The following is a 27,274-nucleotide window of genomic DNA, read 5'->3' as shown; positions in this document are numbered from 1 at the left end:
ACTTCTTGCCCAGAACTAATTAGCAGATGCAGGAAATCACCTTTCTAACCAGCACCTCCATTCCCAGCCTCCAGCACCTGCAAATAAATTTTACATATTTGAGATTCAAATTCATGTTGTATCACCAGTGCTGATCTCCCTGGGGTGGGGAAGCAAGAGTTGGATGCCCAAGTGCTCAAGGTCATTGCATATTTTATGCTGTTCCTCCCTCCCCTAATTGGGTTAATGCCACACACAGCTGGGAAGGCATTTGCATCCCCAAAAGCACCACGATGCTCTGAAGATGTGCCAATCTGGCATCTTGACTCACAACTGGGTTCTCCCCCCAAAAAATACCTGCGCTGCACAGATGTGGGTGATTAGCAGCTGAACCAGAACTAACTTCTCAGAAAATTGTACTTATTGCAGGACAAATTGAGTCTGCTCTGGCAGAAGCCAGAATAATTGCTCAGGGGAGCATGGGGCTTATCCAGCAGTTAATTCATTATTTGTACCTGCCCAGAGCCAGGATGGAAACAGCAGGAAAGGCAGCAGCAAACAAGGTACAATCTCCAGTACCTCAAAACCAATTTGCTCACTTAAAGGCTTATTGCCATCACGGCAAGGGGGCAAAACACCTTTACAAGCCCTCATGGGTAGCAAAACAGAGGAGGGACAAGCTTTATCCTGCACTTCTGCGCCAGGCTGTACAGACTTGGGTGCAATTCATGCTGTGTTTTGGGCTTTGCCATATCTCTGCATGCACCAAGAAGTCGGAGTTAAGAGAGGAAATGTATTTTAAGTCAGGGCAGATCCCACCTTCATGACAATGCCAGGATAAATCAGCCAGCAGCAGCTGTGGCTGGTGTTGCCATGTGTCAGGATTGATGGTTCAGAAAGCAACAGAAGGTTGGGAAAGGTGTCAAAACCCAACAGCCCTACAAGTGTGCAGACACTGAGCTCTGCCATCGCTCTGGTGGGGCTGCTCACAGCAGGGCTGGATTCCCTGCCTGCCCCTGAGCACAGCCCTTTTTGCTGCTCTCAGCCCAGCTCCTCCAGGGACTGGGGCTCCCCCACAGCTGCTGGGGGTGACCCCACCATGGCCAGCACCCACGGGCTGCTTTGGGATCCCCTCTGTGCTTGTGAGCCCCAGGGGCTGCTCTGACCCACCTCATCCCAGAGCCACTAATGATGACACATTCCGTGGTGCCAGGGCTTGACTTCTTCAGGGGTCTCTGGAAGATGTGGGAAGTCAATTTAAAAAAAAAACCAAACCAACAACTGAGCCATTCATCAGGGCACACAAACAAGCTCAGGCACGCAGGCCCTGTGTGAGTCCAGCCTGGCCTGGAGGCAAAGCAAAGCTGCTCTTACCTTTAACAGCCCTGACAAATTGGAATAGGATGTGTCTCTATTGAATGTGGATATTTCCCCACTGCTTTTTCTTGTAGTCTTGACTGGCACAGGGAATCACCATGAATCTTCATTTGCCTTGCTGCATTCACACTGGGTTTAAATTCCTAACATTAAATCCCCACGGCAGGGGGGTGGAACTGGATGATTGTTAAGGTCTCTTCCAACACAAACCACCCTGTGATTCTATGAAATAGACACAATTTTGGCTAATTGTCCTCAAGATCTTTATGCATTAGCTTCATCAGATCTATTATTGCTTAATACTTTTACAGAATTTAATTATTTATCAATGGGGAACAGTGGGAATGCTGCCAATTTCTCATTCCTATGGAATGGAATGCAGGACTGCCAGGTGAGTGGGGCAATAGCCAGGAATAGGCACAGGGAGGTCTCAGAGCACATCAGGACAGTGTGGTTGGGACAGTCACATTTGCTGCTGCAGGTGGCCAAGGATCTTTCCTGTGTGACAGTTTTTAATTTCAGCTGAGAGAATGTATTAGTTAAAATTATCTTGGGCAGATTCGTACTATTTTTCTGTGCTATTACACAGCTATTTTTGCTAAAGCAAGTGATAATTAACCTGGTTGTCACCCTTGCATTCGTAGATAGTGAAGATATTGTCATTTTCCTATTCCTTAAACATGAATACTTCCCACATGGAAAAGCAGTTTTCATAATATGAGCATGTTTGACTCAGCAAGGGCACCTGTGTTGCACCCTATTAGCACAGCCTCCTTCCACCAGTTCCCAAATGGAACAGAAGAAAAAGCAATATGAATTCATGAAATGCAGCTTTCAGAAAAAAACCTAGAGAGAAAAGAATAATAAATCCAGCCACATAAACCACCCCCATCACTGCTGCAGCACAGAAAGGCCACTCCAGAGAGCTGCAGGCAGCACTAACAGGAGGTGCTGCCCTGCGTGTGCAAGGAGGGTTTCTCTGCTTTACCCTCCTCTTGGAGAGCAGCTGGATGTACCCACCAGGAACAGGAAAGTTCACATCTCAGCAGCAGCTCTGTGCATGAGGAGAGATTGAACTCATGAATGGTGAGGGAAGGCAGCGCTTCCAGGGCTGCCACAGAATCACTGAAAAACTGAAAAACCGAATCACTGAGCTTGGAAAAGACCAAGATCATCAAATCCTGCTGCTAACCCAGCCCTACCATGCTCACCATAAACTCAAGTGCCACATCCACACACCTTTTGAATACTTCCAGAGGTGGTGACCCCACCACTTCCCTGCACCGCCTGTTCCAATACCTGACCACTTTTTCCCCTGAAGACATTTTTTCCTAGTACCTAATCTAAACCTCACATTCCTTAGACATTCCTTGTCCTTGGACTACAGGAATGAGAAAACATTTCACCTCCCCATAATTCTTCTTTATGGCAGGAGGGTGTCAGTTTGTTGTCTTGGTAGCAGAGGGAAATATCAGAGCCAGGCATTTTTCTGTCTCAGGGGTGATTCCCGGGGGCACACATGAGCCGTGGCAGCTGAGTTGTCCCTGTCCTGCTGAGGGGACAACCAGGGGTGACAGCTCCAGCCCTGCCTGCAGCTGTCTCACCCTGACAGCACTCAGCCCACCCTCACAGGGATTGCCCAGGAAGGGGCTGAGGGGCCCAGCCCAGCTCTACAAGGGAGCCACCATTCCCAGCTCTACAAGGGAGCCACCATTCCCTGCTCTGCTCATCTGTAGATTTCCTCCTTCCCTGCCTTGGCTTTTCCATCTCCCGGGGTATTTTCTGCTCCCAAGCTGGTGCTCATCCCTGGGCCTCTCAGACAGAGAAATGGGTGATGTGGGGAGCTGCTGGGTCTCACTGACAGCAGCACATCACCTCCACAAGAGCACCCAGGTGTTCCCTGGCTCCTGCTGGCAGAGCCACCCAGCCCAGCCCCGCTGAGGAACCAAAACCAGCTCCGTATTTTGGCAGCCAAGCTCTGCTTTCAGCTGGGCACCAAACACCTCCTTGGGAAAGCAGGACAGAAGGCACTCCACACCATCACCACGGTGAAATTGGTCATTTGGTGGGGTAATTTGGGTGCATGGCCCCACATCCACGGCCAGACAGCACCAGCACTTCAGCTCTCCCCATCGCTGCGATAAATGGAGCTGTCAGGTCAGAGCACACTGATCCATCCTCATCCAAGCACCTAGTTAATATTCATTGTGTTACAGGGGGACATTTTTATGTCGGGAAAAACACAAATGCTCTCCCAAAATGACTCAAGGGCAATAAAGAATAAATTGTCTTTAAACCTGTATAAGGGATGCTGAAGTCACAAACAAGGCATAAAATAATATGGAGGTGGAAAGTGCTTTTTCCTTATTAGGTTTATCAAAGTTAAAACTAGGCTGGTAAGCTTGCTCTATCAAGCAAATGGATGTTGCAAAAAAAAGGAAATGAAAATTCTGATCCATATTCATTGTTTCAGTGTCAGCAAAGGGAAAAAAACTCCACTTTAATCTTTTTTGGTCTCAGAAAGCTGATCCAAAGTTTTATATAAAGAAAAGGTAAGCAAATCTGATAAGAAAATGAAAGATAATTAATAGAAACAAAGCACGCAGCAGACAGTGTCTAATATTACACAAAATGTCAAACACAGAACATGCTTGACTGCACCAAGCCACAGATCCAGGCACTGACAGCATCTTAATAGGGATTTCTTTCCCAAAGCTCCCAGCACTGGCCCTGCATCACTGCTGTCCCTGGCCCATGGCTGGCAGCAGGGCTTATCTTCAAACACAATAGGTTTTTCTCTCCTGTTTAAGTTAAGTTTTAACACAGCCCTGAAGGCAGTACCCAAACAGTCACACCCATGGAACAGTAGCACCCATGAAATAAAGCCAGGTTGATTCCAGGCTGGGAAGAAGCTCTTGCCTTGAACAGCAGCAGTTTAAGGGAGGATTGGTTACAGAATAGAATAGATTGGAAAAGTCCTTTAAGATCATCAACTCCAATCTCTCCTCCAGCAGTAAACCCAAGTGCCACATCAGCATGGACTTTAAAACATCTCCAGGGATGGGACTCAAGCACTTCCCATGCTTGACCACGCTTTTAGTGAAGAGATTTTCCCTGACATCCAACCCAAACCTCTCCTGGTGCATCTTGAGGCCATTTCCTCTTGTCACTTGCCAACCTGGTCCTCACCTGGCCCCAACCTCCTGCCAGGGAGTTGTAGAGAGTGAGAAGGACTGCCCTGAGCCTCCTGTGTGCATTTTTCATTTCTACAAATTTATAAATTAACACATTTCTCTCTGTAAAACAACAGACAAGTTTTAAGTCATTCCCACATTGGTGCAGCTGAGACTCAGGAGGGAGCTGGTCCTACACCCAGCACTGCATCCCCTGTGCTGCAACATTCCCCGTTTCACTTCAAATTTCAAAGCATTTGCCTCCCACCACCCTCCCTCCCTCCCCCAAAATCCACTTCCTAGATTCACATGATTAGGTGAGACAGGCAGTTTTCTGGTTTTTGATTTTCAGAGACTTTAGGAGAGATCCAAGAAAACCATTGCAGATGGCAGCTTTTAATTTCCAAATCATGCTTTGCTGGTCCATCAAAAATCCTGTACAAATTTGCAGTAATGAAGAGGTTGGGGTTTTGTTGGTCTAAGGGGCTTTTTTGGTCAGTGAGGATTCCTGTTGCATGCATTGGAATGACAAAGGAATGGGAGCTTGATCTTTTTGGCTTTTCTATAGCCCACTGAGGGCAATGAAGAGATCTGCTCTTTCCCCAGCATCTGTCTTCAGTCCCACAGGCTCATCAGCAGACTTTTGTGCACATAATCTACTGCAGAAAACACAGAATTACTGTAGAGCAGTTTATGTAAATATCCTCTCTCCTCAGAAGAGAACAGTGTTTCTAATGACAAATTGACTGAAATCTCACTTGGCATGAAGCAAATAAAGTAGTAAATATTTCAAGTTACTGCTCTGCAGCAATGGAGACTGCATTTAAAATTAATTGCTGTGGATCTGCCGTATCGTAAAAAGAAACGGAGTGACAACATAACCGTGATGTGACACATCTGCATTACAGCTTTTCATCTCAATTCTGTCTTCAACAGGCTCCATCAGCTGCTTGAATTCGGTATATGAAGTGATATTTTCAGCCCCTCAGCTGGAGAAGCAGCAATGAGAAACCCGCCTGGATGTCACTGCTGTCACCGCGGCGCGGGGCAGGGGCACAGCCTGGAGAGATGGATGTGTCTGATGCTCCTCTGCCCAGCCCATCAGGCACAGCCCCTTGCAGTACAAACCAGAGCTAGCACTAGACAGAGTTATAAAAGCCCATTTTCTCTGCTCCAGGACTGTCAGACACTGGGAGATAAAGTGGTTTACCCAGTTAAAAAGGTGGTGTGGGGCCATTAGAGAAAACAAGAGATTGCTGTACATTGCTGTGGTATGACCTGGCTCTGCTGTGACTCTCCCTGGCAGTCCCTCAGCATGTTTGTCACTGGGAGGGATGGCTCATACACACTGTCAAGGTCTCAGCAAATGTCCTTCTTGCACCTCTCAAAACAAACACTTCACTGGTGCTTCAGCCGTGCTACAACACCCACAAATTTTGTGTAGTGTATTGGAAGAAAAAAACATCTTCTGTCCCAGTGGAATCCCTTCTCCAAAGTCCTACTTGCAATTGCTTGCAGGACAAGGCCTCTGTTTCATCAGAGGAAAGATTTAAAACATCCACTATTAACAGGAATAACACAGATGTTGACTGACACCGATGCTGTTCTCAAAGCACAGATGAACATAAATTGAATCTCTGTTGCATCTCATCAGTGAAATAACCCCAGATTTCCATCCTCAGGTACACCTCAAATACTTCACTTAAATAAACTTAGATATACTTGGTGTGCCCAGTGCACACAAGCCAAGAAGCTCAACCCTTCCACTGAAGAAGAGCAGCCACAGGCAATGTTTCTCAGGGAACATTTGTATCTTTTGCTGATCTGACCTGTCAATTGCTGGGATGTTTGTCTCTAATCCAGTCACTGAGCTAAATTGACTTGTAATGTAGAAAGCAAACGCAAATTGTGTAATTACATCACTTAATTTGCCACATGAGGTCTTTCAGGATCAATGCACTCATATTCACAAAGCTCAGTGGTGGAAGGTGGAAAACTCTAAGGAAGCAGCAGATAACAATGTATGAATGGTCAATGTGTGAAATGAAGTCGATAAGAATCGTTGACTGACTTCAGGTCAGACACATCCCTCCTTTGCCTCCTCAATTATGGGTTTGCCTGATGATACAACAGTGACAGGGAATGTAAATTCCTGTTAAACCTGAGCTGCAGAACAGCTACCAAAGGTTACTTGCAATGGAGAGAGGAAATGCCACACAATTCCTTGGCCCAATCTGGCTGCTGCACAGTGTTGTGACCACTGGGCAGTGTCCTGGAAACAGCATTTCTGGGCTGCACTCATCTGCTCAGACACTTCTGCAAGAAAAGCTACTTGAAGCCTGCTCACATGGGTTAGGAGACAGATTGCACCCAAAAATTATAAAATTATGAATGCCATCTTCCTCATCTACAAAATGAATGTTGGGTGCTCCACTTCACCCACGTGCTGTTGAAAAATTCTTCGCTGTTATTATGTTTGAGGAGTTTTTTCCAAATGTCATGTTGGCATGTGACAACCCCGACATCCATAACATGCAGGTGAACTTTCATAAAGCAGAGGGGAAGAGCAACAATTTTTCTTATTGGAGGAAACTGAATCTGATTTTTCATTCCATCAAAACATCTCTTCACAGGCAGGATAAATCCCATAAATTGCTTTAACCTGTGTATCTGCCTACAGCCCATCATGATTGTAACAAAACATGTAATCAAAGCAAATGAGCATAATTACCAATGTCTGCAAATATGTGGGTTTTGGTTATTTTCTCAGACATTTCGTATGTGACAATTTTACCAGTGGTTTACATTTAAAAATATGAATAAACTCTATTAGATTGTGGGATGAAAGAGCACACATTAAAAATTCCCACAGAAAGCATCCTGTCGCAGTGATTACTGTTATAACTATTCATTCAAATCCACTCTTCTCTCCCCAAATGTAAATGTACCCAGATCACAGAGCGTGGCTAAGTAATAACCTGCTCCAAGGCAGAGTGGGGCTCCTTGCTATCAGATTTCACAGCAAGACACTTCTTTCATTTCCAGCAGGCAGGAACAAGGAATGACTGCGCTGTTCCCTTCATCCAGCGGCAGCTCGTGCAAATGCCTCGGGTGTTTTACACCCACGTTTCCAGTCCCGCTTACCCCCACGGGTCAGACAGATTTCTCTAAGGCAACCTCACAGCTGCACAACCTCCTCAAGCAGTGACAACTCCCTGGCACGTCCCAGTCCATCCCAGTCCATCCAGAAAAAGCCAGCAGGAATTCCCTGGGACTCCATCTTCCCCGTGACAGGAGCAGGAGGCACAGCCCGCCACCAGCACTGGGGATCAGGTCGTGTGACATCTCAATAGCTCAGTGGCACAAGTCATGTCAGCAGCTAAGTGACAGTAACTGAGTCACCTGCCAGGTCGTGGCTCCAGGAATCGAGGAGCACATCCATATGGATGGCACGTAACAGCCTGGGCTCAGACAGATCTTCACAAAGCTGATATAAATCAAGCTCCTGTCCAGGACAGGTGTGTGTCACAGCTGTAAGACGTGCAAGTTCATTCATTTAAATTACATTTTAAACCAGACAGAACCATAATCTGTCCTGAGGCACGTTAATACATCAGGTAGCCTGATCCATCTTTCAGAAGAGTGAGGTAATTTTTTTCTGCATTATGACCTCCCAATTGAAAACAGGACTTAAATTTATATTTAAACTGCATTTCTCCTTCCACTCTCAAGTGCAAATTACATTATACATTTAGAAAAAATACAAGCAGAGGGCTGGAGCACCTCTACTATGAAGAAAGGCTAAAAGAATTGGGGGTTTTCAGGCTGGAGAAGGTTCTAGCCAGACTTGGGAGCCCTTTCCAGTGCCTAAAGGGCTCCAAGGGAGCTGGAGAGGGACTTTGGACAGAGGCATGGAGTGATAGGACAAGGGAGAATGGCTTTGAAGAAGGTACATTTAGATTAGGTATCAGGAAGAAATTCTTCACCCACTATGCCTTCACTCATAATTTCACAACACATACATGTGCTGATGGGATGGCCAAGCTGGGAGTAGAGGAATTCCTTCCCAAGGGATCAAGACCTCTCTCCTGTTTTCAGCAGGGGACAGCACCAGCCCCAGATACTTCAGCAAAAAGTTCAGAAATCCCAAATAGGCAAGAACTGGAGTAATCCTTTCTCCATGTCATGACTCATTTTGGACAATGAAAGGCAGGAATTGACTCCAGTGCTCCCACAGGAGGTTGGGAATCCCCCCCAGCAGGATATCCAGGGCTCTAGAGCAATTTCCAGAGCAATAACCTTGGTATTTGCCTAAATGACTGATTCCTGCTTTTGCACTATGCTGAATTCTCAGCCTCATGGACCCTGCAGGGCCACTGGTTCAATTTCACAGCTTAATTCAATCCCAAATTATCAAATACACGCAATTACCTTGTGACATTTGAGTCACCACGCTGTCCAAGCTGGACGAGGAGCAGACAGGGGTTCCCGTACGCGCTGCAGACAATGCGCAGCCAGCAGCCACTCACCGCCTCCAGCAGCAGCCCCACCAGCCTCCCCTGCTGCTTTATTTCATTTTACCAAGCCCAACAGGTGCACTCATTTCCTGGGCATTGCTGAACAATTCCCTAAAGGACACCACTGAGCTGCAACAGCTCTGCAGCAGATTTTGTCTGGTCCCCATGCACCAACCCCGCGCCCGTGACTCTGCACGCAGTGCTCAGCCTCAGAGGGAACGTGGCCAGAAGGGGCCCAAGTGGGGACACAGAGAGGGAGAGGGGCACCAAGCTGGACCACACCCCCAGATCCACCTCCTCAATGTGAACACACTTTGCAGTGCTGCACCTGGAGCTCCTCATCTCCCCCAGGATCCGACATGTCCTGCACGGGACACAGAATCAGTGTGGGTCACAAGGGGACTTAGTCTGCCCCCCTGCTGTGGCCAGGGACAGCCACTATCCTCCCAGGTTGCTCCAAACCCCATCCAGCCTGGTCTTGAACACTTCCAGGAGCAGCTACAGCTTCTCTGGACAACCTGTGCCAAGTCCTCACCACTCTCACAGGGAGGAATTTCTTCCTGATATTTTATCTAAACCTGCCCTTTGTTTGAAGCCATTCCCCCTTGTCCTGTCACTCCATGTCCAAAGTCCCTCTCCAGCTCTCTTGGTACTCCCTTTAGGCACTGGAAGATGCTCTGAGGTCTCCCCAGAGCCTTCTCTTCATCATAGTTTGGACTGTAATTTACCCTCATGCTGAGGGCAATGACCACATGTTCCAGCTGTCATTTTTGCTATTATTACACCAACTTTGCCCACTCCAATGTCTTGCTGAACAGCATGCTTAATTGAGCTCATTCCTTCATTATTCAGAGAGTACCACTCTGCTGACATGGTATCCCACAGACAAAATGTATTAAGATCTGTCAGCGTTGTTCCTAATGGCACCAGATCATTACTCCCCTTGTAATTCTTCCTCTGTAGATGTTACTCAATGGTTCACTACAGGGCACTGCTGAAAAAATATTTACTGGAAACACCAGATCCTGCTTTATATTCCATAAACAGTTATAGCTCTAAGGTGGAAAGCAGGGCCAGCAGAACATCTTCATGACCAGAAACACATGAGACAATTTCCCCTCACACCTCCATCGGCCTTTCTTTGTAATGAGGGAAGAGAAAAGCACATTCCTGACCCTGCCTTAGTGGCACAACACCATCTGAATTCGATAATGCAGGAGCAATGATGGGTGGAAGGGAACCTAGGGAAGGAAACCTATCTACAATTCCATCAGTTTTCCAACAAAACCATAACATTCAAACCACTTTACAAAGCTGTGAATAGCAACATGACAAGATGAGCAATGCCTTCTGCCCCAGTCATACCCATCTGTCTGTTGTGATGATCCAGGTACCTTTGGATGGGGAAGGACCACACAGGCCTTGGTAAGAATTCTTCTTTTTCTCTTCTGATTATTGGAATAAGCAGCAGCATTGAGTTCAAAATAAGACCAAGCATTCTCCAGACCAATTATTCTCTTGACTTGTACTTGTCTGTACTCTTTCTCTCACTAATCACTGCAGCACAGAATAATGCCAGAGGAGTTTGAAATCTGAGGCCAATCTCAGCTCAGTAAATGACTAATAACACAAGTCGTTTACACACATTTAATTCAACATACCAGAAGCAATTTTCTCACTCTCTTTAGCATTTTATTTGCTTATAAATACAGGTCAATACCACAAGATGGCACTTTCTTACTTGCAACACACACTATTATAAACACTTACCCTCTTCAAATGTTCCCAGAATTTTACGACATGTAACTTCTCAGTGGCTCTGAAACATTTAAAAAAGCAAGACCTTCTACAAACTGCATTTGTGTTTGATGTATATTAAATGAGGTCAGGTAATTAAATTCAAAAAAAGGAATTTATAAATATTTCAGATAAGAAAATTTAAATACAAAAGCAGAGTTTGTTTTAATTAAACTGAATAACAATTTAAACAGGCCATAATGTATCTACATGGTTTAATTTAATTTAAAATCCTTTTTAAACAATCAAATCCTCTAGCCATTCATCAAAACACCTATCTACTCAGCTCTTTAGAAAATACTCTTGGTTAAGAAACCACCTATGCTTTTTCATAGCAATCCTTATTCTGTCCTGTAGGTGGAAATGAAGCAAAATCATATTCCAGACTAGAAAACAGGATAAGAAGGAAGAAACTTTAAAAAACCTGATAACTTCAGACACTTCAACTCATTCTTCCTTGCATTTCTCAAAATACATGATCTGGTTTTAAAGTCTTTGAACGAAATGTAAACACTAGAAAACTCATTGTTGAAGTATGTGAAGAATAAAGAACCCTGCACTAATATAGTGCATAATGATGCTGTGTCAAACTTGTCATTTACAGTAAATGTCACTATTTCCTTGGGATTGTCATGCCTTTTTTTTTAACCAATTCCTTTTGACGTCTGTAGATTCCCTCCTTCATTTTTTTGTTATTCCCATTGTTCAACAGGAAGGGATGTAGTTTCTGTTCTCTTCAGAAAAGTTTCACAAGATCCAAGTTTTTTACTCCATTTTTTTTTTTTAATAAAGAGGTGGCAAAATTTTCAGCTTGCAATACTTCTGTTCTGCCCAGGATATTATACATCAGGAGATTCCTCAAAAAACTGAGAAGTCAGAGAGTTCCAAAAAAGAAAGCAGTTAAGGCAGTCGATGTCTACATTTGGATTTCTTGTTTATGTTACATATCAATGTCTCCATCATAGGCCAGGGTTAGAGGCTTCTGCTGTGGTGGAGGGCTTTGATGCTGCTTCGTTTTTTTGCTGTGGGAAAAGCATTTCAGAAGACAAAATTACAAACTGTAACAAACATCGTCAACCCCCAAATTTCAATTTAAAAAATCAGCTTTCCATAGTGGCTACTGAGTGCTGTAACTGGGTGGCACCACATGGCCCCTCTGGTGTGTGGCATGGACACACAGCCTGCCAGGAAGGGGCAGCCAGCTGTGCTCCCCCTCTGCAGAGGAAATAAAGCACATTCGTCTCCCATCTCTTCTCACAGCTGACAAAACAAGGAACACCTCGCAGAAAAATTGGAACATGAGCTGTCTGGGAGTGGGATAGTCTCATATTTCTTTGGCATGGTATTGAAGCAACAATAATTATTATTGAAAAATGCATTTCCTCAGCAGCCTCCAAGTGATGGAGAAGTGTGTAATGTTATTTAAAAAATCCTCTGTATCCTCTGCTGTGAAGCCACAGAGAAATGGAGCTACATGGCTTGGAAAATAAGGGAGTTGCAGCTCCTAAGTTATTTGAGCTTTTAACCCAAGAGAGAGAATGAGAGAAAGACTAAGAGAGTGAAAGGGAATAAATTGCTGGATGAAAGTGGGCAGTGATGCTGTCAGGCCATGGCTGCAACTCTCTGGTTGCAGAGCCCTGCACTAAAGGGGCAGAGCTGCTACCCTGTCCCTAACAATGGCTGGTAAGAGCAGCTTTAAACACAGGATCTGATGTATTCACTGCAAAAACCTATTTAGGGATTTTCTGAGCTGTAGCGAACAGCCAAGAAACCACAATTAACACCAAGAGACCCAATCTCCCATGAACTCTCAAGCCATCTCTGAATCCATTTATCTTCCTGGCATGCATAACCCTGGCAGCAGCAAGCTCACAAGGTAATAATGCACTGTGGGAAAAATAATATCTTTTGTTTATTTTAAATGACCATTTCATCGGATGCCTCCTACTCCTTTTATTGTGGGAGATAAAAATTCCATAGCACCCTTTTCTCCCCCATTCATGATTTCATAGATCTCTATTGTATTCCCACATCAAACATCATTTTTCAACTGAATGTCCCTATTCTATTTAGTCCTTCCTTGAGCAGAAGCCAGCTCCTTGTTCCAGTCACTCTCCCTGCCTTTCTTCAGTTTTACTTTATCTTTTTTTGGAAAAATACAATAAAACCCTTTTCTAATTCCAGCAGAAGTCTGAATAAATATAAGGGCCTATTGATAACCAAAAATAATTCTTTCCCTGCGTGGCCACCAAACTTCTTCACAATAACAGCTGTTAACATTTACAGTTTGGAGAGTTTTAATTACCCTGAGATAGGGGCCAAATGAAGGTACTTAGGTAGTCCAGCTTCCATCCTTTCCTGAAGCCTTGAACATTAAATGCCTGCAATGCAGTGTCATGGTGTCTTTTGGATTGTTTAAATAAAAGAAAACTAGCTGTTATTTAAGGACAGAATACCTGCCATACTCACCACATCAGGTAGGATGTAAAAATCAGGAAAATTATGATGAAGAACCCTCCAGCTGATACTCCATATACCCATATCTTCAGTTTACCATCTGTTGGAAGACAAGGAAAAAGGACAGAGGAAGAAAAGGAGAGAATAAAATACTTTATTCTAAAATACACAAAGTTTTAAGAGGTCATTTAAGAGACATTAGTAGTATCATTGATGGGGAACACAACAGAGACTGGCTATAATTAATAAACTCCATCTTTTTGATAGGAAGATTTCTGAAAAAATCCCTGATTTTAAAGACAAAATTTTAATGGAAAGGGGCAGAGGCACAGGATAATTAGAGTGCATTCCCTCCAGAGCCCAGTGGCTGCTCTGGCAGAGGCAGTTCAATGCTGAGCTGACCCAGACAGACACAGACAACACCTGATGTGTTTAGCTGAGGCTGAGAAGGGATGGAATTGTTCTCTATAAATACTTGGGGGTCAGTTGGGGTAAATACCAGCAAGCACAAGTGGAAAAGCTGCTTAGAACTGGGAAACACTTGGGTAACAAATGGGAATAAATTCAGCTTAGAATAAAAACAAGAATAGCCTTTGTAAAAGTAAGAAGGATAAAGCTGGGAAAGAGCTTTCTGGTAGGGCCACAGAGCAGCAGACAAAACTGGCTTTAAGACAAGGTAAGGCTGTGGATTTGGCTCTTTGGGCTGCAGTGACCCAGGACCCCTGCAGGAACCCCTCCATGCACACGTGGGCTTGAGTCTGTTCAAACATTCCCTTGTCTCAGAACACTCCACTTGGACAGGTCCTTAATTACAAGCTTTGCATTAATAATAACAGCAATTTTTGAAAGATCAATATTTCTGTTCCTCGCTCTGTTTCTGGCTGCACAGCTTTCCTTGCAGGGAGCAGCTTTGGTACTTTTCCACGCAGCAGCAGTCTGAGCTGATTCACACCAACAGAGCTGCAAATGCACACTGGAGGCAGGAACAGGAACCTGTGCCGTGCCCACAGACACGCTTTGACAGAGGCCATTTCAAATTCAGTCAAGTGAGAGGGACAATCACTGAGCCTGGTTTTCATTTTATGTTTGAATGACGAATTTTTTTTCAAAGGGAAACACAGTTAATCAGATCCCATTCTTTCTTGTTTTTCTTCCAGACTTTGGGGAAAGGCTGAGTACCTCTCACAGATTTTTTTTGCTCCCCAAAACACTTGCAGACTATCTCCCATGTGAGAAAAGCTCTGTTCATCAGGACTGGCTTGGTTTGTTTGAGTTATTTTGCTGGAGTCCAGTATGAAATCTGTTGCCCTCTCATCTGGAGATGGCCAAGAAATACTTAGCAATCCTGCACAGGGACTGTCACAGCCCCATAAAGGCATCACAGCATGTCTGCTGTGAAGGCAGCTCTGCTCTCCATCCCCAGCAGAAAGGCACTGGACCATGTCATCTGACAATTTAAACTATGCTATTTAAATTGCCTCTCAAGTTGAAAAGTTTCTGTACCTGAACTCTGGCCTCTCAGAGTGTAGTTAAGAGAGGAAAAACACAGTCTGATTTGAAATCAGTTCTGTGCACTCCTGTAGAGCATTTATAGAAGAACAAAAACATCAGCCTCATTTAATCAAAATAAAATTAGTGTTCCAAACTCTAAATGGGAAGGGAAACCACAGATAAGCTGGAGAAGGCACAGGGACTTTCATTGACCAGCACAATGTCAAGGACTGTGGTGCTGCAGGGTGTTAAATGCCATCCACACAGGCAGCTCTCACCACAGACCTGCTGTCAAGAGCAGAACAGGGAGGTAACAGTGCTTTCCTGGCTCAGCCAGCAGTAACCTCTGCAAATCCCCAGACTAGTGAGCCTGAGAGCCTCTTTGAGGGGAGCAATTACACATTTTGTCATGAAGTTAGACAAAGGGGAAGGATTTGAAGAGCACTAGCTTTGAGCTGGGGTCTGAAGAGCACATACAGATTGAAGAGTTAACTGCAGGATGCCACAGGGCTGGTGATACACTTAGCACACACTTATTCCCTTCCCATATTGTTTCTATAACATTTCTGCTGTAAATTAGGCAACACCATGTTCTGTAAAAGTGCCTCAGTCGCTATTTCTTTTGCTGACCTTGGGTGAGAGTTGGCTCATAGGTGCTGCACTGAGGTAAAGCCCTCCAGAAGCTTTTAGTGCTGCAGACTCAAATGCTGCTTTAAAAAGGAAGGACTGCAGCATCCACCTACACCTCCCTCCCTTTTTCTAACCCCATAAAGGTACCAGGCAAAGAGATGATACCCAAGTAAAACAGCCTACAGAGAGCCAGGGGTGTTGACAAAAAAGCAATTAACCCCAAACCTGTGACTCAAACTGCAGGTGAACCATGTGGGTGAACTGGGTGAAGGGTTTGATCAAAAAGCAGCCAACTTCAAAGGGCTTTGGACTGAGCTCTGTGAGCCCAGAGACTGTCAACGCAAAGGTTAACCACTGTCTGCAAATCAAATATGTAAATGTAACATTCAAAGTGTGATCACATATATCAGACAGAATTATGGCTCCCTGAATTCCCTAAGAGAACCTTTCACTACATGTTTTCTAAAGTCTTGTGTTCATTAGGAACTAATTGCAAACAAATGCAGTGTCAGGTACCTGAAGAGGGGGAGGAACTGCACTGCCAGTATTTTATAACATGAGGAGAACAGATGCATTTCAGTAAAACCTGATGTGCCTGACACGTTTGTTTCCCATTTTTAAAGTCCTATTGGCATTTCAGAAATTTGTTTTGAATGAATTCATCAAAACAACAGTCAAAATGGTAATCAGATATTAGAGCAATGGACCAGTCTGGGCACATGCAGCCTGTGGCTCCAGCTGGGAAGTATTTTGTGCTATGGATGTCAAAGGTCCACCTGGGATGAGCTGCTTGGGCACAGCAGCTTGTCTGCCTTTGTGGGACACTTTTAACGTTGTAACTTTGACCCTCAAGACTAAACTGTACACTTTCTACCCTGTTCTTTCCATATATTTTTGAAATATGGAAACAACCAATGTTTTCTTTAATGAAATCTTAAGCATTTTCTGCTCTGAAACTTCTGAAGTGCTAGTGATCAATATCTTTCCTAGTCCAAACATATTACTTCCAGAAACATCATCAGATAATAGTTCTAAACATCCCCCAAAACCACATATGAGCATACTTTTGCAAAATAATATTGCTTCATTCTGTCTTTGCTATCTCTCAACATAAGAGATTGTGATTCCTCTGTACAGGCACAAAGGCATGAAAGACAGCACACGAGCTGGAAACTGGGAGGTCGCTCTGCAGCTCCCAGACAATCTCTGATGCTATCATCTACAAAGCTTGTACCTTTCTTCTACAGAAACCTTCTAAAGACAATCTATTCCATTCATATTTAAGTTTTTCACCTGGATTAAAAGGTTGAATAGACCATCCTTTGAAAATGTCATGCATTTTGGAGTTGACAGGTTTATTTTTTCCGGCAATGGTCTTAACATCAGCTTTCTTATCTTCTAAACCTGGTACCTTCACGCAGTAATCCAGGAGCCCATTTGATCTCATTACTTCTGTGTATCCCCGCTCACAGCCGCAGACTCCTCTCTGGGAGATAAAAGGGAACTCAGCATTAAACCAAGCAGTGCCCCCTCACAGAACAGTGCACACTGTAGGGAAAGCCTGAACAAACTGCAAGGATAACCTGCACATGCAAATTCACCACCACCAAACCAAACCAGCCAGGAACTCGTACCTGCAAGCCCATTTCAGTTCAAAAAAAGCTCAAATATATTTGGGGAATTGATTGAAAAAGAGTCAGTAATTACAGAGAAGTCCAACATATAAACACTTTCATCCCAACAGGCTTAACAACAGGAATCTGTGGCAAACTCCTCTTGCAAGTAACAATTTTCCCACTGACCCTGCTGGGCAATAGAACAGACAAACCAAAACCAATCCTCCTGCAGACTCCTCACATGTTTCCACTCCAGTATTTCACAAGGCTATCTAACATGAAGGTTTCTTCAAGAGGTTTTTTAGAAGTTTGTGGTTTGCTAAATAGATACTCAGTTTTCTGGATTTCTGTTTTAAAATGGCTTTTTAATATTTTTTTCCTTTGCTAATTGTCTTATATCTATAATGTCTGTCTGAGGGTCTGATAGTCTTGATCCGAACAGGTGACTGATGCTCCTTTATCTCCTCTTTTACAAAAGTTTTAAACAGTCCCTTTTCTAAAGAACAGTACAACAGCACTCAATTAAAATTAAACCATTAAAATTAAAGAGGTCTAATTTTAAAATTTAAAACCAAAACCCCTCCACAGAACAAACCCAAACGTGCAACACCACATCGTTTGTGCGGGCTCGTGGTTTTCTTTCAGGATGAAATTCCCACAACATCCTCGAGGTGGTACCACGGACAAACTAAACTATTTTCCAAGTCCTGGAATGCAATCTAAGATGCAATCTGATTAAATCTTGCAGAGTTAATTTCCCAGCCCTGTTCTGCAGCGAGCAGTTACCTGTGTGCAGTAGGAGAAGGGTTTTCTGCAAGGCGGGCTGCAGTGCCGCACTTCGGCAGGTTTTGTCCGAAGAGAACACCCCCCTGCAAAAGAAAACACTGAGCACCTTCAAGGGTATGTTTCAAAATGTTTTTGTCTTAGATCATCACAGTGTAAGAAGTGCTTGCCTGCTTATTTTATATAGTTAAATACTAGTCTATTAAGCACATTAACATAATATCTGTAGGCATTGCATTAATTAATTTGCCGTAACAAGGCAGGGAATTACTATCATACCCATCTTGTTAATGGAGAACAGAGATATACAGATTTAAGCAATTTGCCACTGGCCACATAGGAAGTTGGGGACAGAATCCAGAATTAGATGCAGATCTTCTGTGTCTTCATTAATGGCTTATCTACATAAAAAAACATAATCCACATAACGCCCTTGCCCATCCTCACTTGGGAAAGCCTGTGCTTCTATAGGAATAAAAACATGTTAATGAGTTCTTAAATATTTGGCAACCTTTGCACATAAGATTTTTGTTATTATCCTAACTAGACATTATAAATAGAACTAGACACGAACATCTGTGTTTTCATTTCTGCTCTCTCCTCATTTACCCTGTGCATACTGAAAGAGATCCCATGGATATACAGCCCCACTGCCTCTGTCAATCTCACAGAGCTTCAAAGTTCTGACCATGAATTCTCCTCTTCATCCTTCACAGGCAGAATTTGTAGGTCACAGCAAGAGCAGGAATCTCTCAGTTTGAGTGATTTGAGACTCCTGTGTTTTGAAAAGAAGAGGAGGTACAGAAGATGGGGTCTCTACCACACGTGTGATGTTCTCTTCTGCTCTTCACAGCCACAGGAAGGTTGAACGGAGGGTTGTGCAAGGCAGCCCAGACAGCCCTTTAGTATGAGTGCACTCATTTCTTCCCGTGACCAGCCAGACAGTAAAGGGCAATCAGCCCAAATACTCCTGTGCGATATGTGTGTGATGCTGAGCTGACAGCAAGGCTGGTGAGCTCCCACCTGTCTTTCCTACACACAAAAATCCAAACTGAAATTGTGAAAGAGAGAGGAAGGATGCCCAACTCCCTCTGAGCAACAGATGCAGAAGAAGAAAAGCCTCTGTGGAGACATTTCACTGACAAGTGTGTGAGGCCATCTGGGGACATACCTGTGACATTCATTCCATCCGAGCGCTGACACCACACCGTGCGCACGTTGTCCCGCCAAAGGCTGCTTTGCCACACGTAGTCGTAACATTTCCCTCCTGCAACAAACACCAGTTATTCCTCACCTTGCAACCAGCCTAGAACCAACTCCTGAGGGGCAGGAAGCAGCGCTGGGGCCGAGCTACCTGAGCAGGGCCGTGTCTCCATCTCCTGTCCCGAGCAGCTCTCCTGGTTCTCTGCAGCCTGCACGATGAAGGCCCTGGACCGAGACTGGCGCCCGGTGCTCTCAAAGCTCCTGCCACTGATGCAGGTGAGCTCACAGGAGCTCCACTCGGACCACTCTGTCAGGTGGCAGTCGCCTGCACGTTGAAACAAGAAATCACAGGTTTTCAAAGAGAATTAGCCTTGAAGGATAAGGCTAACCTAAGCATACAGCGGCTTTAATATCCCTGGGATATCTCTCAGTAGTAAACAATATTTGGATTTTCTGCTTCATGTGGTATCTCATTTTCTCAAAAAACAAAGGGAGACTTTCTTAGATGGTCTAGAAACAGCAGACTGAGCATTTACCTGATCTGCTGAAGCACAGATTTGTGCTACAAGGGCTGACAGTAGTCAGAACTACGGGAGCATGTCCACCTCAGACAGCTACCACAGGCAGAAAATTCACTGTGACCTTCCAAAGCCTTTACCTGGGCAAGGCACAGAGCAGGGTAACTGCAGCACACTTTCTTTCGATGGTAGCTCACCACATAATGCATTTTCTACTGGTTTGGATGTAGCAGAAGCTGATCCATCGTGCACTACACACGTGAGGTTGCGGACTTGCAATCCATCTCCACACTGTCCACCCTACGGGATGGGGAACGGGAATAGAGGCACACATCAACAACATTATAATAACAAATAGAAGAAACACAGTTGATTGCACACCAGATGTCTTCAAAGATACAATTTGGTCTGCAACAGTATCCCCAGTTATGAGAAGATAGATGGAGATCTCTGTACACCTCTCCACAGAAGCTTGAAGGCAGGGGCAGGGCCACACATGGAAGTGTGTCATCATCAAAGGTGTGGAAAAGGATACATTCATAAAGGATTAATAACATCTTTGAGGTCTGCCCTTCATGCCTTTTACTCAAATTAATGAATTTACTGATTCTTAACTAATGCCAAATTAGATGAGCACAGACATTTTGGGCTTCTCTTAAGAAGCCAAGAGCAGGGCTTGCCCATAAGGAACAGACATTTCTTCTACCCTCCTTTGATGATACAGCCCAAGAAGAGCACTCACATGATTTAAACCTTGCAACACCAAAAGTCCTTACTGCACTGTGGGCTGTCTGTGTCATGTTCTAAAGGGAGTGACCAGATCTAGAGCAGAGACCACCAATTCATGTCACACACTCTACCAAAACACCAACCCAAGCGAGCCACCACCTGTCAGCACTAAACCCCATTTGAACAAGAAAAAGGAGGTTCCATCTGAGCCACTCCATGCTCAGCATCCCAGTGACATACCCAGGCATACACCAAACTACTGAAGATGACATCCTTTAGTGGAAAATCAATATTCCTTGGCTAAGGTTACGATCAAGGGCTGAGGATGCTCTGAGAGATGAAGCACTGAGGCTATTTCTAGAGAGTGGAATTGTTTCATTCTCATCAGATGAAGAGCTGTGATGCTGTTGAGGTGCCTCATGTCTGCATGATGCCTTATGAACACGCACCTGAAGCCGCGTGGAAACAGCACTTTAGAAAAATTCAGTAAACAAAACTCAAGAAGAAGGAAGAAACATTGCCTTTATATAACCAAGGGAAATGCTCCTTTGGATTTCTTGGCAGTGGATTCTTCTAAAATAATGGACTTCATCTGCAGAACAGAATGGCTCCTACTGAGTGCATTCATCCAGCAGCAGGTTTGCTAGCAGGAATCTCAAGAACACTTCTGCACACACCTGGCAGCTCTTGCATTCTCTCCCTCCCTTCTGCTGCAGATCCACAATAAAATGGAAGCAAGAGCATAACTAGGTGGATTTAGAGCAGTGCTAATCTAAAGCATCTTAAAGAAGTATTAGTGTAGATTTACTGTATGCAACCAGATTCCAGGTCTTTAACACAGTGTTTCACTTTAGTCCGTGTGTAACTCAGTGTTCTAAATTACTGTTTCACTTTTAGAAGCTGAAACTTCTGTTGTGGTCTGAGATTAATGGTGTGTGAAAAACTCATGCAGCTGTCCACTGGGTTAGAGTGCTTAGAAATGGCTGGTGGGAACAGAAGATGAAGGGAGAATATTCTTGGGGAAATGGGCATTTATCAAACTGCAGTATTTCCAGTTTGAAGTGACTCCAGGAATGACTAAATGACTTTAGAAGACAAGAAGAGTTTTCAAAAATATACTTCTTCTACAGACAGTATATAATTATTTATATAGATATCAATATAGAAATAAGAAGAAGAACACTGAGAAATAAATAGGTCAAAACAATTAAATTTTTTTTCAGTACAACAGTTTCCACTATAAAAGGCTACAGGCCTTTTATATGAATGAACACTCTTCATTTTTCTATCACACTATATTGGAGCTACATTCATACTTTCTGTATGAATGTCTAGAATTTAAAAAAAAAACAAAAACCACCAAAACCCAAACCTATGAATTCTCAAAACAATCCCAAAGAGAAAGATTTGTTTTTAAACAGTGACTCCCACTTGCTTTTTTTCCTTTCAAGACCAGCAATGGGTTTTTTACAATCAACTGAACACACTTGAAATGTCACCCTGTCACTCACAGGAGGAGATGCTTTTTGGTGTATTTTAAAAGGTCTTAAGCAATGCAGGAGCACTGCATTAACTTCCTTATCATCTTCAAAATTATTCATGGCCCCAAACTTATACATTTGAAGATCTAATCAATAGCTGTGGAACCAGAGGAAGTTTGTGCCAGCAATGGCACAGTGAGGATGCAGGGAATAGCTGCTAATCAGAGGAGAATTGCCAAGGAAGCCATCACATATTCAAAGCTCAGGGATCAGTTCTTTGTTGTAAATGCTCTCCTTTGCAAGGTGTGATCCTCTAAGGTTTGCCTAAAACCAGGATTTGCCTCTTGTGTCATAATCTCCTTGCTGATAATATGTGGGAATTTGACTTCCACAAGGGATTCCTGCCATTTGTCTGCAAAAACTCCTATGCTGACCCTACTGAGGATGCAGAATCCACGCTGGATTTCCTAAAAACAGGATGTATGTGCCCCTCCACCAGCACCTGCGTGCAGCCTCCACCTCTCACCCTGCTCACCCTGATGGGAAGAGGAGAATGTTTACACCTCCTGTGTTGGACAGTCAGGAATCTCTGGAATTCAGTAACAACTAATGTAAGGCAGCATCTCCAGGAGCCTTCTCTCACATCACATCTGATACCTCTCACATATAACACTCCAGTAAGACAGGAGGTAACAGCCCTAATGAGATGCTTCACCCAGATGTGCCTTGAAGAAAAGTTTTCCCTTTTTGGCTTTTACTGGGGTTCATGTGTTAGCAATTATTTTAGGTAAAGAGTTGAATGGGCAATGCTTTCACAGGTTGATGAGCATTTAATCAGGTAAAAGTCTCTCTAATGAGGGAGTGTTGCATGATCACATTTAAGGGAGAGCTTTTAAAACCATTAGAAAGGAAAGGTTCTTAGTCTTTTTAGGGATGTCAGCCAGCTAGTGTTTGATAATGCCTGGCTATTCCACTTATATTCCCTTAATGGAAAAAATTATGAACAATGTCAGACACTGCTATTTTTTTTTCTTTTTTTTTAAGCTAATCTGAGTAAACCACTTCAGCTCTAGAAGAATAATTATTAATGTCCTGTAACCCTTTAAAATTGGAGGTACTGACCAGTTCCTAAGTTCTGTACCCCTCTGAAAGCAGGGGAAATGCCCCATGCTGCCACAGGCGTGCCTGGGATGTGTGCAATTACTTGGGGAGCAACACACTGTGATTTCTATACTGTGACAATCAGCAACACAGAACACTTAGCAGGCTCTATTCCTAACCAGAAAGACACCTCTAATTATTCACATGAAGTCAAATTAGCACAAAATAGTCCTCCTACAACTAGGAATTGCAGTCTCAGTTATAATACAAGGGAAAAAAAATTAGCCTTCTAATTAATTGTCCTGTTTCTATTATTACAGGAAGACACCTTCACACCATGCCTTATGGCTTTACCATAGGATGCTTTACCTTATTTCACAAAGAATCCTTGAAAACAGGAATTCTGAAAGCTTTCTTTAAAAGGCAGGCTTAAGCTTCTTTTTGGGTAAAGCACAGGAATAAATCACCCTGTATTTATGAACTACATTTAATTCCTAAGCACCTCATTAAAGAAAAGTGAACATGAATAGAATGGCTTCTCTCCAAAACAAAGCAGAGGGGAGAGAAACTGCTCTGTGGTAATTGAAGGAGAAGCAGGCTCTAACTCACTGAATGCAGGGATGGTATCTGGGTTACAGAACACTGTGATTACTCACTCTGAGCTGAAATTTAGCTGGGTTTGGGATGGGCACACTTTAATCTGCACAATGTGTTATTTATCTGAGTAAGCCATGGCCTTAATTCAGCTTCTGTACTGATTTTTTTATCAGCTGTGTTAGCTCCTATGGTTGAAAGTCTCTTCCCTGATGTTTAGCAGAATCTGCTTATGCTAGCTAGACAAAATACCAGCTGATGCTCTCATTTTGTTCTATTTATGTTATACATATGTTTTATACATTTTGTACATGCTGAGTACAGCACATATAAGGACCACATTCACATCAGTAGTTGCGATGAGTTGTTGATTAGAGAAAATAGAAATATATTTCTGTTTCTCTGATCTTGGACTGTCACAACCCAGATTTCATTTGTGAAATACTGAGAAAATTCTGGGTATTTATTGTGCCACTCACATATTCAGTAAAATATTCACTACACATCCCTCCACCACACTGAGAAACCATGTAGGTATTCAAGGCACTGGCAGAGCAGAAATCACAAGGGATGTGTGTCTTTATGCGCATTATTGGCTTCAATCTCCTACATGATATAATGTGGAGAAGCAGCCAGAGATCTGGCACAGGTCTTGTCTCCTGGGACCAGACAGGGCTCGTTTCCACCACACTTCTCCTACCTCCATCTCACCAAAGCCAGATTTAAGCAGGCTGATAAACCTCACTGTGAAAGATTCACCTCTGCTTAAACTGGGTTACCAACTAATATGTTTTAGTATTGGAAATGTGATCCAACAGATAAGAAGAAAAAGCACAGAGGGGAAGAAAGTCAATTCAAGCTTGATGGAAGTCATTGCCAGTGAAAAAAATGATGGCCCCAGTGCTGAGCAGAGGTGGCAGGCATAGGGACAGCACATGGGAACTGAATTCAGACATTTTTAGATCATTGAAAAGATAGCCAGGGTAAGGAGAAAGTAAAAACCAGCCCTTCATACAATAATTTACACTATCGTACCAGAGACCTGGGGGGGAAGACCTACTATACAGTCCTTCAAAAAAAAAAAAAAAAAGGAAATAAAAAAAGATTAAAAAAGGCTAAGCTGTCTTGATATCTCGTGTATCTATTTTCTTGTTAGAGATATTTTATGTAATTAAATTATAGGTCACCATGACTATGCCCAGTCAAACACATTCACTCCATAAATCCCCTACAGTAATTCCATGAGCTCACAGTACCTCAACCTGTATCACCTCTTATGAACAGCTGCTGATGGCTGGAAGATGAGGGGCAGGGATTCACCACTTCTAAACTTCCCACCAGCCACAGAGGCACCTCGAGCCCACGACCAGCAACTAATCCCATGTGACAATGGATTTTTCCGAGCAGCAATTAATCCCACAACGTGACGCTGGATTTTGTCGTTGAGCCCAGGCAGGGGGAAGCTCTGGAGAAAGTCCTACCTGGACAGTGCAGGGAGACCAGGGCCCCAGCAGCCAGCTGTAGCAGGGCTTCACTGGGCAGCTCCTGTGCTGGGTGAGCTGCTCTGGGCAGGCTCTGCCCTCGCCCGCTGCCCGCAGCACCACGGAGCGCCCACGCACCATCTGGCCTAGGACAGACAGCCCGCAGCCCAGCAGAGACGCAGCCAGAGACAGAGGAGGGAAGAGAGAAAGACAGATTTTGTAATTTATCAGCATTCCTAGTTCATTTCCCAGTGCTAAAGTCTGTTAAAAAAAGCAATTAATTGGGAAGGCTGTTTGGGTAATAGGGATGCGATTGCTAAGTCTAAGAAATGCAGTCGCTGATATTTTCAAGCACACTTTTTAAACATGGGTTTGTAAGTTTTCCAAATATAGTATTTGTTTATGCAACACATTTAAATACTTGACTAGATCCTGATTATTAAATACAGCAGGAAAATAATTCCTATGGCAGCAGCATTTCTACCATCACACATTCAATATGTTTCCAGAGATTTTTAACAAATGAAATATTCTTTTTATGAGCAATTATGTGGACCTAATTTGAAAACTGCAAACACTGTAGTGGCTATTACCGTCCATAACCACTTCTACCATTTCCATTAAAAAACCTATTTATTATTGGTGAAAACTTCTTCAGCCACTGAATGGAAAAAGCAATTATGGTACTACTTTTGAACTAATAAAACTGAATATATTCATTAAACTTACAGCAATTCCATTTCTGCCTCCTTTGCTGTCCATTTATGTCCAGGAATGTTTTCACTCAAAATGTTTCAATTAGAATTCCATCTCCAATTAAAAAGAAGAGTGGAAAAGAAAAAGCCCTTATACAGTGGGATGCAGAAGATTGTGCTGGGGATAAAATTTCTGCCCTGTTTTTCAATACATGTGGATTTGAGTTAAAAACTGAAAGGTCTGGGCAGTAAGGGCAGACAAATACAACAAGGCAGAGGTGAGTGGTAATTGCTAACCCAGTGCAAAGGAAGAGATAAGGTGTTGTGGTGGAGCTCTCCCCTTGGATCACCGCCCTTCAGCTGCTTTTGTGAGCAGAGGGGAGTCTGGTGGGGGAGCAAACACCCTGCAAAACAGGGAGGCTGCAATACCCAGCCAGATCCTTCACCCAGCTATTTATGCACATGATTTTTAATTAAGGACACTGCAGGTGTAAGGCACATCTCTTATATCTGTCATCATGACTATCCACAGAGCAAAACATTTTAGCAAGTAAAAATTAAAAGCAGACACACCTGGAAAAGGCACTGATACTTTAGCAAGCTCTCTTACCTTTATTCCCTTGCTCTGACCCACTGAATTCTGATTCTAAACCCATTAAAACAAATTTTAAGACTTCTTATTTTTCCAGTTTTAATCCCCCAGACCTGGGGAGTTTGTAACAGAAGGGATGATAAAAGCTGTTACCCACATGACTGTGCATTCAGCCATCACTGAATCAGATACTTAGGAGGTGGAAAAAATCCTACCAGCTGAGAGGAAAGGAAGAAGGAAAGGAAAAAGGAGGAGGAGGAGGAGAAGGATGGGAGAGAAAGGATAGGAAAAGCACAAAAAGAAAAAAAGAAGGGAAAGGAAAAAGGAAAAAGGAAAAATGAAAAAGGAAAAATGAAAAATGAAAAAGGAAAAAGGAAAAAGGAAAAGTCCTGTTGTTCACTGAGATCAGAGCAAGGGAAGAGGAATCTCACAGCCTGGTGTTGGATGAACCCTGTAACAGCTCTCCCCAACCCAACTGGCCAAAAGTAGCTGTTCCCTCCTCTTCAGGCAGAGACCAAATTTGCTAAATTAGTCTTAATGTTGAATGCTGAGCATTGGTGAGCAATGGAAAAGGCTTTTTGGGAAGCCTGTGGCTGCAGGGCTCTGGGGCACCCTGCCAGGCACCAGCTCCCTGCATGGAGCTAAGGCAAAGGAGGTCTCCTAAAGCTAAAAGATCCAATTTCATTAGGAGGGACTTGAAAGCCTGAAGCATTCATCAAGCTATTTTAATGAACTAAATAATTTCCTTTTGTACACTCTGTTTAACATGTTTCTAGCTATATGTAAATGGGAAGATTATTTAACAGAAATAGGAATTAACAACTTTTCTTTCCATTTTGGTTTCCTACAGTTGGTTATCCAAACTACTGAAACTCACTACAGTCCCAGTGGTCAGCTTTCTTTTAATTTTCTTTTAACTTTTTTTTTTATCTTTTTATGACTTTCTTTTAACACTGTGAATGAATAACTGAAGAAAGAAATTTCATTGAAACCTTTCTTTGCACAATGATTGCAGTGAGTTTGTTAAGGCTCTATTTTTTTTTACTCCAAAAACATTATC

At 43.4% G+C, this 27,274-nt stretch overlaps 1 protein-coding gene across 3 annotated transcripts in view; it reads right to left on the bottom strand.

Annotated features, from left to right (window-relative positions):
- Window positions 1–10,716: 10,716 nt before the first annotated feature.
- Window positions 10,717–27,274, bottom strand: part of THSD7B (thrombospondin type 1 domain containing 7B) — a 296,770-nt gene continuing 280,212 nt past the window's right edge. For 2 of the 3 annotated variants that reach the window (XM_030278109.4, XM_072931724.1), the window contains exons 22-29: window positions 24,928–25,073; window positions 19,682–19,841; window positions 19,175–19,348; window positions 18,992–19,087; window positions 17,824–17,906; window positions 16,715–16,907; window positions 13,313–13,400; window positions 10,717–11,865 (exon numbers count right to left, since the gene is read on the bottom strand). In XM_030278109.4, the coding sequence (XP_030133969.4) occupies window positions 11,784–11,865; window positions 13,313–13,400; window positions 16,715–16,907; window positions 17,824–17,906; window positions 18,992–19,087; window positions 19,175–19,348; window positions 19,682–19,841; window positions 24,928–25,073 (1,022 nt within the window). In that variant the 3' untranslated portion in view covers window positions 10,717–11,783. Of the gene's footprint in view, window positions 11,866–13,312; window positions 13,401–16,714; window positions 16,908–17,823; window positions 17,907–18,991; window positions 19,088–19,174; window positions 19,349–19,681; window positions 19,842–24,927; window positions 25,074–27,274 lie in introns of those variants that run through there. The other variant, XR_012056843.1, reaches the window with a different exon arrangement.

The sequence above is a fragment of the Taeniopygia guttata genome, chromosome 7 (assembly GCF_048771995.1).
Source record: "Taeniopygia guttata chromosome 7, bTaeGut7.mat, whole genome shotgun sequence".
Lineage (NCBI taxonomy): Eukaryota > Metazoa > Chordata > Aves > Passeriformes > Estrildidae > Taeniopygia > Taeniopygia guttata.
Note: the sequence above shows the minus strand (reverse complement) of the source record. Positions and strands in the feature narration are given on the sequence as shown.